Raw genomic sequence first — 12,944 nt, forward strand, 5'->3', positions numbered from 1 at the left:
CTTTGAGTGGGGCCAGAGAGCCTGAATTTTTATAGGCTTCTAGGTACAGCTCACCCTGCAGGACCACACCTTCAGGAGCAAGAGCATCCAGCACTAAGAATTTTGACTTTAAAAACTAATTATGGGGCTGAGGATATAGCTTGGTTGGTAAAGCGCTTATGCCTTTAGAAACCTAGGGTTCCTTTCCCAGCAGTGCATAAACCAGACATTATGGCATGCACCTGTAATTCCAGCTCTTGAGAGACCAAGGCAGGAGAATTGCTTTGATTTTGAGGCCAGCCTGGTCTACAGAGCTAGTTTGAGGCTGGCTTGGGCTACATAGTGAGACTCTGTCTCAACATGCCCCACCCCTCAAAAAAGTACTGTTGCTTTTTTGTTTGCTTGTTTGGTTTTTTTTTTTCAAATGTATGTAAGTGCACCCATGGCATGCAATGGTCAGAAGAGGGCATTGGATTCCCCTGGAACTGGAGTTAGGGACAATTGTTGGCTGCCATGTGGGTGCTGGGAGTCTGACTGAGTCCTCTGCAAGAGTAGCCAGTGCTCAAGCTGGGGGTGGGGCACACACCTTTAATCCCAGCACTTGGGAGGCAGAGGCAGGTGGAGCTAAGTGAAGTCAAGGCCAGCTTTATCTTCATAGGGAGTTCTGGGCTAGCTGGGGCTACAGGGAAACCCTGTCTCAAACCTCCCATCACCCCACAATTCTCTTCAGCTTGCCTTTATAGTGTGTATAGTGTTAATGCACAATGCAGACACTCTGTAGTATGTACCTCATTATTTGCCTTTCTCTGTAGATTTATCTTGTACCTAAAAGTTTGGCTCGCAAACGAATCTGGAATAAAAAATACCCCATTTGTATTGAGCTTGGTCGGCAAGATGACTTTATGTCTAAGGCTCAGAATGATAAGGAGACTTGTGAAGAGAAGCCACCAGCTGAGAAAGAGCTGGGCAGCGAGGACACTAAGAAGCCACCCCAACCTCAAGAAGGAGCAAAATCTATCCATCGAGATCAAATACTCTATCTGTTTGGGAGAACTGGCCGAGAAAAAGAGGAGTGGTTTAGGAGATTTATTCTGGCATCTAAGCTGAAGTATGACCTCAAGAAGCCACCTGGTGTCTCTGGAAGTAAATCAGGTAATGGTGTCTGTGCTAAGTGTGCATACATATTTAAAGGGCTTGTAAGAGATTAAGAGAGATTGCCAGGCAGACAGGCAGGAAGTCCAGCCTATGTTGATTGCTCTTTGCCACCTCAAATGTGTTGTCATGACTTGGGTGCCCTTTAATTGACCACTGCAGCCCTTCGTACCAAGTCATTTGCTAGTGATGGTCCATTTGTAGATACATGTGGTGAGCCTGCAGTGGCACCCCAGGTTTCTATTTTCTTGGTGTATACTGTGATGTTCTCAAAGAAGCAGCTACAGGAGAACTTTGTCATAAGAAACAGTAAGAGCTGAGTGTGGTGGCATACCTTTAATCCCTAATCCCAGGACTGGAGAAGCAGAGGCAGGCTGATCTCTGTGAGTTCAAGCCAGCCTAGTCTGTATAGCGAGACCTTGTCTTAAAGGAGGGTGGGGACTGCAACTCTGTGGTAAAACATGCACTTAGCATGTCTAAAACCCTGGATTTCATCCCCAACACACACGAAAAAAAAAGCAGGTGAGTTTGGGTATACTTCTGGCTAGTGTTCCCTGACTCTTCACCCCAACCTGTCCTTCAAACCTCATTGCTACACAAGTGCAAACTCCTTCCTGCTCATTGGGATAGATGACCACATGACACCTCTGCCACCCATGGCTGGGCCTGCTGCTGCAAGGGGCTCCAAACCAGCAAACAGCAGCACCCTGCCTGTCAGGTGCTCTGCTTGTTAGACAGAACTGGTTCATATGAGTCGTATGTTTGAAAATTACTGTGCTAACATAAGCACAGTACAAGCAGTAATTGTGGAACATCTGAGGACAAGATCAGGGTAGGCATTAAATGAGAGCTTTCTCCGATGGAGTGGGACAGTGCGGAGCCACTCTAGGGCTTTCTCTGGGAAGGATCCGTGTTGATCATGGCTCAATATGGGTCTCAGGCATGGCTTTGGGTTGCCTTTCTTCCTCTCCTGGTAGTGATCCGGGCCCTCAGCTAGCATATGTGCTCGACTCTGTTCTGTCAGCTTCAATACCAGCTTCTGTCCTGACCCAGAGGTGCTGAGCTCCCTAAAGTCTCCTGGGAGCACCTTAGGCATGAAGACCAACATGAACAGAGAGATTGCTGGAAGTTTTCATTCCATAGGGCTTGGGCAAAATATGGAAACCAAGTGGTTTAAAACTAGTGAAAGCTATTCTCTCACAGTCCTAGAGGCTAGAAATCCAAAGACAAGGTATTAGAGGACTTTGCTCTTGCTGCAGAGTCCTTTACCTGTTGCTAGCTTTTGTTGATGACTGTCAGTGCCTGGCTTGCAGCCACATCCCTCCAAACCCTTCCTGTCATCACATGGCATTGTTCGTGTGCTTCTCTTCTTAAAACGACACCAGCCATATTGGATTGAGAGCTACTTCTATGACCTCATTTAATGAATTATATCTACAATGGCCTTATTTCCAAGTAAGGTTACATTCTGAGGCACCATGGCTAGGCCAGCAACATATCTTTTGGGGAACACAGTTCAACCCACAGTACTGAGTAAAAAGATCCAAGTGGACAAGAAGAGAACCAAGTGAATAAGAACTCCTCAGCACCAGCCATGGCTCGGCCCTCCCGGTGCATCTGACTCCATGCTGTCCAGTGCATCCAGTGTAGTAACCACCAGTGCAAGTGACTTCTGAGCACTAGAAATGTGACCAGTCTCTATGAGATGTCCTCTAAAGTGTAAGACCTATACTGAGTTCAAAATCTTAGTCTAAAAAAGGAAGCCAGGCATGGTGGTACACACCTGCTATACCAATGCTTGGGAAGCTGAGGCAATAGGATTGCTGTGAGTTTGAGGCCAGCCTGGGCTACACAGTGAGTCCCAGGCTAGTCAGGACCCTGTCTCAAAAATGCCAAAAATAAAAAAGAATGTGAACTATTTCGTTACAATTTCTTATATTAGTTATGTGTTCAGAATAGTAATATCTTAGATGTATTGGGTCAAATAGAGTCAAATTAGTTCCATTTGTTTATCTTTACCTGTTAAATATAGTTAATATAGACTTCTGTGTATGGTTTGCCATCTGTGCCTCACTTTTTTTGTCCTTTTGAGACAGGGTCTCCCTGTAGTCCCAGCTGACCTGAACACACTGTGTAGACCAGGCTGGCCTTGAACTCACAGAGATCCACCTGCCTCTGCCTCCCAAGTGCTGGGATTAAAGGTGTGCGCCACCATGCCCGGCTTGTTTTGTTCTTTTTTAATTATTAACTAAACTCTATAGAGTTTATTTGAATTGCACTGTATTTTCCACTAAAGCCTGCCTTTTCTTCCGAGTTCTAATCTAAGATACCACATTGTATTTATTTGTCATCTGTTTTAAATATTTTTTGGCATAGCTTTATCCAAACATTTAAAAATCATGTTAAACCTTAAAGTGGTATGAGAATCGGGGCTGGAGAGATGGCTCAGTAGTTAAGAGCACTGGCTGCTCTTGCAGAGGACCCAGATTCAGTTCCCAGCACCCACATGGCAGCTAACCACTGTCTGTAACTCCAGTTCCAAGGGATCCAACACCTTCTTCTGACCTCCACAGGTATTGCACAACACGGGTGCACATGCTGACAATACATTCACACACATAAAATAAAAGTAACAAATAAAATGTTAAAAAGTGGTATGAAAATCATAAAGGATTATAAAAAGTTTGAATTCTAGGTAAAATCTCAGGTTGTCAGCAATGGAAATTACCTAGCTAAAAATCCAAGTTAACTAATGGCTTGCCTAAGTATTTGAGGGACCAGAGGGAGCTATGGTTCAGATGACTGGAAGCTCCAAACAGCAGGTGATATGATTTGACTCTCACCACACTGCTCTTCATCTTGCTCTCAGAGTAAATCTGAGTGAGCATGTTGGTATGGGCATGTCTGTGCTTAAAGTCCTCGATTGGGACAGAATAAACTTTGACCCCAGAGTCATTTTTCAGGCATCTGACCGTCCCCAGCCTCTCCCTCTACCCACACTTCCTGTCACTGTGACTTGTGTCTTCTGCATGGGACGTCACAGACTCTTACTCTGAATAGACTGTGCCCTGTCCTTGCTTCTTGATGTGCTGTTCTGTCTGGAATGTTCTTCTACCTGGACCAGGAAAAGGGCAACTATTCCCTCAAAAGACAACCCAGATTCAGTTCCCCAGCACCCAGATGACAACTAACCACTGTCTGTAACTCCAGCTGGTTGGTAACACTTGTTACAGGAGACCGTGGCTTATCTTCCCACATGTTGGACTTCAAGGGCAGAAGTTCTGCCTTGGTCTCCTTGGTCTCTTAGCATGGAATAGGCTCAGAGAAAAAGCATGACGAATGATCTGTTGGATGAAAGATGGTGTCTTTGGAATGCCCTGAGTGGTGGGTGAACAATTAATGAGCTTCCTGCCCACTCTCCCTTTGTCCTATTAGAATTCCTAGGGCCACTCTGACTGGAGGGTACATGGGTGTTGTAGTTCACCTTTTCCAAGATTACCAGGAGCAAAGAAAAAGCTGCTCTTCAGATGTACCACACTTTTTCCAATCCAAAATCATCTTGGAAAAGAATAAAAACTGTTCTAAAATTTGTCATTAGAGCAAAAGGTACTTTTCAGGGATGCTTGTGAGTTTAAAAAAAGAATCATTCCATAGCCTTTTAGCTGCTTTTCCACGACGCAAGCTTGGCTTTTACTTAGTGATTTTCTTCACTTATACTAATAGCTATCACTTTTTGCCTCAGGGTTTTTGCCCACCCACAGCAGACACAGCAGTCCCTCTGGGCATCTGACTCACAGCCGCAGCAGCAGCAAAGGCAGCATGGAGGAGATCATGTCTCAGCCCAAACAGAAAGAGCTAGTGGGCAGCGTGCGGCAGAAGATGCTTCTGGACTATAGTGTGTACATGGGCAGGTGTGTGCCCCAGGACAGCCGAAGCCCCCACAGGAGCCCTGTGCAGAGTGCAGAGAGCAGCCCCACTGCTGGGAAGAAGGTAAAGCGCTGGCCAGGAGCCTTCTGCTCATCTTAAACTCATCCTCCCGCAGAGGGATTCGTGCCAGACCTGTTCTGGGATCTGGAATCAGTGATGAGCTAGGCCCTTGTGTTCTACCAGAGCTCATGCTCAGGGAGACAGCACGAGGTGAGCACCGGCAGCTATGAGAAGCTGGGTAAAGGCTATGGAAAAGGGCCCCATTGCTATCTGTGGTATCAAGTGTCTCTTTGAGGAGGTACCCTTTGGACAGAGACTCCAGGGACACGAGACAGTGAACCACAGTGATATGTGCATGAAAATTCCAGAGGGGGCCCCCAGTGCAAAAGTCCCACAGCAAGAATGCTGTTGGGATACTCACGGGATAGCAGTGAGGCCAGTGTGGCTAGGCAGCAAGCAAGGACAAGAGGGAGAAAGGGAGGTAGCACACCTGGGGAGCCCGTAGGGCCCCTTCAGATCTGTTCTGGGACCTGGGAGGTTCTGGGAAGATTTGAGCAGGGAGTGGCACTGCTCTGATTTAACTCTAAAACTTTAAGTGGTTCTCAGTGGAAAATGGCTATAGGAGGGAAGGAGTGGGTAGGAGCAGCAGAAGGTGGGCTGAGATGTGGGTGACAGCAGTGGGTGGTCGGAGGAGGAACTAGCTGGTTTTGCTGATGGACAGATAACAGGGTATGAGAAAAGGAGACCAAAGTGATGCCTGGTGTTTGCCCCTGAGCAACTAGACTGCCAGTAGGAAGGCCCAGAGTCACTGGTTTAGAGTTCTGATTTCTCAGTGGTCATGGTACTGTGCTTTTGAAGATTGATCATGAGTATAACCTCAGAATGTTAAAGCTGGACATTGACTTAATGATCATCTAGAACAAGATCAATGAAACACTGCCAAACGCCAGACGACTCTATTTGGGCACATTAGTAGAATTACTCTGATACCATGGGCAGTCCCACGAAAAAGATGGGGTTCTCTCTATTATGTAGATGGGGAAATTGAACTCCGAGAAGTCAGGTGGCCTGGGCACACAGTTGCTGAGAAACAGTGTGAAGAATCTGACCTCCCACCCTGATGTCCTTGTCTTGCTGTGACTGTCGTGTCATGTTGTTGGGGCATTCTGAAGTCTGCCTGGACCCAAGGCCTCCCACCTCTGTACCCCACTGTTTTGAGACACAGCCCTCATCTGTAGAACACCCAGCCTCTTCCTGTCATTCAGGCTTTACCACTTTTTTTTAGTGAAGAACATGTGGTGTCTCCTCTTGTGCCTTTGGCTGTCCCTTGGTTTGCTTGCTCTGTTGATCTTCTTTGTGTAGAAGTGACCACTGATACATTCACTGACTAGGAGAACTTGTCAGTGCAAAGAACGTGTGCCCTTTCTGGCCTCCAGCTCACTATCTGTATACTCCCCATGAATTGCCAACTCTAGTGGAAGCAGACCTCCCTCTAGGCTAGAACAAGTGATGTCAACTCTTCTAGAAGTGTCTTTTTGCCTGTGACAACTCATTCCTCCCCATATCCCCTCCCCCCTTTTTTTTTGTCTTTTTGAGACAGGATCTCCCTGTAGCCACAGCTGGCCTGGAACTCTTTGTAGACCAGGCTGGCCTTGAACTCACAGAGATGTGCTTGCATCTGCCTCCCAAGTGCTGGAATTAAAGGCGTGCACCACCATGCCTGGCTCCCCATATTCCCTTTGTCCCTAGAACATCAGCTGTCTGACTCTCATCAGACCCGAGATCAGAGGGAGAACCATGTATTATATGAAAAGATTAATAAAATGTTTGCATTCTGAATGGTTTCCTCACATAAAAAACAAAAGCTGGGCATGGTGGTACACACTTAGAATCCTAACACTCGAGAAGCTGAGGCAGGAGGATTGCCATTCTGTGCTACACAGTGAGACCCTGTCTCAGAAACAAACAAAACAACAACAACAAACCAGCTGGGAGATGGCTCAGTGGGTAAAAGTGCTGGCTAAGCAGGATCTGATCCCATGCCCAGAACCCAGGTAAAAAGCTGGGTGCAGTGTCATGCATCTGTAATTGCAGCATTCCTATGGTGAGATGGGAGGCAGAGACAGGAGAGGAAGTCAAAAACTTGCCAGCCACCTATCTTGGGGTATGCTGCACAGTAGTAGAAAAAAGATGGACCCTGCCTCACCAAGGTGGAAGGTGAGAGCCGACGCCTTAAAAGTTGTCCTCTGACCTCTACACATGCACCCAGGCATGCACATGTTCTCTCTCTCTCTCTCTCTCTTTTTTTAAAGCAAAGCAAGCCATTGTAAAGCATTGCTTCCTGGGTGCATGCTGCAGGTGAATGATGTGGCTGTTGTCCATCCCCTGCCCAGCTTTATTGCTGAGGGTGGGGGGGTCTCCCCTCTATAGCTACTTGGCACCTAGCTTTTTACATATGCAAACATTTCCCCCTCTTCTTTGTCAGAGGGAAATCTTCAAACCACATTTTGCTTCCTGTCCCCTTAGGCAGAGCTGATAGGTGGTTTCATCTTTCCTTGATAATTTCAAGATTAAGTCAACAAACAGATTATTGTCATGTGGGGAGCACCAGAACCAAGAGACCCTTGTCCCTCAGTCCAAGCCTTTCCAGGTACAACTCTGCAGTATTTTACATCTTGTAGTTGGTTCGCTAGTGTTGCCATGAGTCTCTCCTAGTTAGCTTTTTCTAGAGACCTCTGGTCCCGTTTCAGGAGTGGTATCCCCCACCCTTGTTCATTTAATGAACAAGGTACCTATGTTCTGGGAAGCCAGAGAGCTGGAATTGCATTAGTGGGCGGTCACTGTCTTTGATGGACGTTTGAAGAAAGTTCATGAGCTTTAATGTGGGGTGCCCCATGTGTGCTTGGCCTGCCGGCAGGGGCCATCCTGGCACTTAAATGGTCTGATGGTATAAATGCTCTTGAATAAGGTAAAGGTGTTAAGTCATCCTTCACCGTGAAACAAACCCCAAAGTATTGACTTCAAACTATAATTATTTATTTTCTGCAAAAATTTGTAATTTCATCAAAGCTAACAGGTGAAGGCTTCTGGCTGGCTACTCTGACAACCGGAGGATCCATTTCAAAGAAGTGCTCTTTTGTGGAGGGCGAGTGGATAGATGCTCCTTCTTGACTGGAGTTCAGCCAGGGCTGAAAATTGGGGGAGGGGGCGCAGTTCTTCCTCGTGGCCTGGACTTGCTTCAACGCAGTGATGGATTGCCAGGCAAGCATTCCTAGAAAAAGACAGAAACAGAAGCTGTGTTGCCTTTTTTGACCTGGTCTTGGAAATCAGGTGCCACTTGGATTGTACTGTCTCTTAGAACAGTCATGGAAGCTCCCACCTCCAGTTCAAGGAGAGGGGCCTGGGCTCTGCCCTTCCAAGGAAGAGCATGTTAGATGGAAGATATCGTTGGCCATTTTTGGAAAATAAGCTCTGCCACAGTGCTCCTGTGCTGTCTGTATTATATTTTATACTTTTCTTTATAAATCAGTAGAGGTGATTCTTTGCCAATTTCAAATTAATTGTGTGATTTGAGTAAATGAAAGCTCCCCACAAAATATTAACATGGTTCCAAGAATCAGAGCTGCACAAAGGCATTTTCAGAAAACATTGGTTTCCCCTATTTCTCTGCCACCCCCACCCACCCCGAGATGAGCCAGTTTCCTTAGTCTCCAGTTTACAGTGTGTATCCGTCACCTCCTCTTTAGTTTTACAAAAAGTGAAGAGTATTACAGATACTCTTCTAAGCACTGCTGCTCCATTTACAAATTCATTCTGGAAATTACTCTGTCAGTTCATAGACTTCACTCTTGTCTTTTAAAACAGCACCAGGGACTCTGTTGGGTGGCCCTTACATGATCATAGAGGTTATTTCCAATGTTTTGCAATTTCAGGCAGTGCTGTAATGAGCATGCGAGTACACTTTCATGCTGTCAAGGGGGATATTTTGGAAGTAGAATTACTAGGTCAAAAGGTACATGCACACATGCTTTGGTTAGATATTGCCAAATTCCCTTTCATAAGTGTTGCACTGATGTTCGTTCCTTCCAGGAAGGAACCAGGTTGTGCCCGTTTCCCCAGGCTCACCAAATATGGACCTTTGCGGTGTTATCAGTACTCATCCCTCCTACCAAAGATCCATACTGCTTCCAGGATCACGAGTCCAAGAGGAAGGACTCAGAGGGGTCAGAGACATAAAGGAAGCTTTGATATTTCCTCAAGTTGCTGTATTATGTCTTCAGCCTTGGCCACCACCCAGATGTTCACTCCAAGTTCACATGTCCCCTCCTCTTTCATGGCAGGAGGCTTGGGACTCAGCTCCAGACTTTGTTCCATTCACCCCCACTTCCCTCCTGCCTCCCTGTCCTCTCCCTTTTAGGGGTCATGGTCAAAACATTTCTTTCCTTCTAGAGAGAGCTCCAGAGTATCATGGCCATGACCACATATTTCACTCTTTTGAGCTGCATTGCCCAGTGCAGCTAGACCGCTGGTCGGGTGAATGGGACATTGTCAGGTCTCTGGTACTCAGGATCTGAACCAATGATAACAGCACCCAGAGGTCTAACTAGTGAACATGGATTAGCTTTGTGTAAAGCAATTTTAACGTTATTGGTAGTTACTCTAACCATTAAGAATTAAGAACAAGTTCAAAGGATTTTGCACATAGAAACAACTTTGAAGCTATTAAATTCCATTTGAATTATAAAATTATCTTAATGTTTAGTGTCTGGTTTTAGGAGATTTAAATAGTTTAGGAAATTCTTTTAAGAAGTCTAAAGGTGGGATAGTATTACTGCTAGTGTGGGTGTGTCAGGAGGAGGCACCCCACAGGCTGGCTGCACATGTACTCAGAGGTTTGAGAAAGGAGAATTGCTGGTTCTGTGTGCACTGGAGTGGGCTACCTGGGTGAGAAGACCACTGGGATGGCAGCATGCGCCCATCCTCCAGGCATGAGACTGAGGTGTGCAGATTGTGGAAGGCTCTTCAGTCCTTTCTGATAGGAGGACTAAGGAAATGTTAGAGACACTGAGGCTGCTGCAGGGTAAAGAGTCTGTCCTCGCTGTTGCTCAGGATTGCTAGTTGTGTTTTTTACTTATCTGGAAACTAGATCACAGGATGATGCCATCTGCTTTTCAGGAGGTGAGACTCCTATAAAACAAGTAGGAACTAAACAGAAACCAGGATTCCTTTTTCCCCTTCCCAGTAGGCTTTTCAAACATTTAAAACTGGAAAGGAGTGGGGGTTTGGGAAAGGACTGGAGAGACAGCTCAGCAGTTAAGAGCACTGGCTGCTCTTGCAGTGAACATGGGTTCAGTCCCCAGCACCCACATGGTGGCTAACAACCATAAGTAACTCTAGTTCCAGGGGATCCAATACCCTCTTCTGGCCTCCACCGGCATTATATACATGCGGTATACTTAAATGCAGAATATTCATACACATAAATAGTGACTGGTAATATATAGAGAGAGATTAGAAACGCATGTGCAAGCATCTTAATGTCAATTGAATTAAAAATGAATTTTTCTGTATGAGACTGTGTATTTTAATAATGAAATGGAAATTTTTTAAATAATGAAATGGATCTTTTTTAAAGGTTAAAACCTCATTTAATTTTATGTCTTATAGGGTTTATACTGAGTACAATATTGTATAACTGTAATAATTCAACTGTAAACCTAAAAATTTACAGCCAATTTTGAAAGAGATGCGTCTTAGCTCAGGAAATTGTTATTGAATATGTCAATGCTGTTGTAATGAAATGCTTCTTCTAAATATGTGGTTATGAAATAAGTTTTTTTTTTTGGTCTTTTTGACACAGGGTTTCCCTGGAGCCCCAGCTGTCCTGGAACTCACTATGTAGACCAGGCTGGCCTTGAACTCACAGAGATCACCTGCCTCTGCCTCCCAAGTGCTGGGATTAAGGGCGTGCGCCACCATGCCCGGCTAAATAAATATTTTTTTTAATTAAAAATGGAAATGGAAAAATGGTTAATATGATAAGTAAAAAAGTGAAACAAAGCCGAGCGTGGTGGTGCAGGCCTTTAATCCCAGCACTCGAGGCAGAGGCAGGTGGATCTCTGTGAGTTTGAGGCCAGCCTGGTCTCCATAGTGAATCCAGGCCAGCTGGGGCTACAGGAAGACCCTGTCTGAAGCCCCTCTCCCCCAAAAAAGAAATGGGTAAGAGGATAGGGAGCTGGCTCATCAGTAAAAGTGTCTACCACATAAGAATGAGGACTTGAGATTGGATCCCCAGCACCTATGTCAGGCACAGTAGTACTCATCTGTAGCCCCTGCACCAGGAAGGCAGAGATAGGCAAATCTCTGAAACTCATTGGCTGGCCAGCCTAGTCTAATTGATGAGCTTCAGGTTCAGTGAGAGACCCTGTCTCAGAAAATAAGGGGGTGGGGGTTGCTCGAGAGAGAAGAGGGCTTAGTGGTTAAGAGCACAAACTGCTTTTGCAGAGAGGACCTGAATTGAATTCAATTCCCAGCACCCGTAGTTACAACTGCCTGTAACTCCATCTCCAGGGTATCCAATGCACTCTTCTGGCCTCCATGAGTATCTACACTCATATATGTAAACCCACACACAGATACACTTACATCCATCAAGAAATAACATACTTTAAAAAAAATAATGAAATACAGGGCTGGAGAGATGACTCAATAGTTAAGAGCACCGGCTCTTCTTGCAGAGGACCCAGGTTTGATTCCTAGCACCCACGTGGCAGCTAACAACCATCTGTAACTCCAGTTCCAGGGGATCCGCTACCTGCTTCTGACCTCTGCAGGCATTGCATGACACTATACTGGTGTACCTACATACATGCAGGCACTATACTCATCCACATTAAAAATAATAATAATAATAAAGTGGAGAAGTCAATACACCAACATTGATCTCTGGACTCCAACACATATGCACACACACATATACCACACACACACACAAGAAAGAAATGTGTAAAGGGACCAGGAATGATAGCTCAATTGGTAAAATACTGGTCACACAAGCATGAGACATGAATCCAATCCCCCAGGACTCACATAAAATGCCAGGTGTAGTGGCACGTGTTTGTAATCCCAGTGCTGGGAAGGCTGAGGTAGGAGAATCCCTAGGGCTCACTGGGGCTCACAGGCCAGTTAATCTGTTCAGTGTATCTCAGATCCCTGTAAGAGACCCTGTCTCAAAAAATAAGGTGGACAACTCCTGAGGGACAAATCCAAAGTAGACCTGACCCCCACAAACATGTGCACCCATTCTCACATGAACCTGCACATATACCAACACATACATACACATGAACACACAAAAGAAATGAATAAAGGATCTGAATAGACATTTGAAAGAAAAATATCTGGGGGCTGGAGCCAGGTATGGCTCCGCAGTTAGGAGCACATATTGCTCTTACAGAGGACCTGAGTTCAATTCCCAGCATGCATGTCAGGCCACTCACAACTGCCTGTAACTCTAGTTCCAAGGGGATCCCGACATCCCTGGCCTCTGCACTCACCATACACAGACATGCACACATACACATAATTTAAAGAAAAAAAATATTTAAAAAAATATTCATACGGCCGTGATGCACACCTTTAATCCCAGCACTTGGGAGGCAGAGGCAGGTGGATCCCTGTGAGTACAAGGCCATCCTGGTCTAAAGTGAGTTCCAGGACAGCTGGAGCTACAGGGGGAAAGAAAAAAACAAAAGTATTAATACATTAGTCAGATGTGGTTCCACAGCCCTAAATTCAGATACTTATGAGATAGAGGTAAAAGAATCAGAAAGTTTTCTCAGTCCAGGCCAGCCTGGGCTACATAAGACCTTGTTTTATAAAACCTT

At 45.5% G+C, this 12,944-nt stretch overlaps 1 protein-coding gene across 4 annotated transcripts in view; it reads left to right on the top strand.

The window, feature by feature from the left end:
* The window catches only part of Tex2 (testis expressed 2), a 127,100-nt gene that overhangs the window by 78,476 nt on the left and 35,680 nt on the right, over window positions 1-12,944 (top strand). For all 4 annotated transcript variants that reach the window (XM_017801518.2, XM_008846570.2, XM_008846571.2 and 1 more), the window contains exons 4-5: window positions 792-1,131; window positions 4,874-5,121. In XM_017801518.2, coding sequence (XP_017657007.1) covers window positions 792-1,131; window positions 4,874-5,121 — 588 coding nt within the window. The remainder of the gene's footprint in view (window positions 1-791; window positions 1,132-4,873; window positions 5,122-12,944) is intronic.

This window comes from Nannospalax galili, unplaced genomic scaffold (assembly GCF_000622305.1).
Source record: "Nannospalax galili isolate Female #2095 unplaced genomic scaffold, S.galili_v1.0 scaffold1023, whole genome shotgun sequence".
Lineage (NCBI taxonomy): Eukaryota > Metazoa > Chordata > Mammalia > Rodentia > Spalacidae > Nannospalax > Nannospalax galili.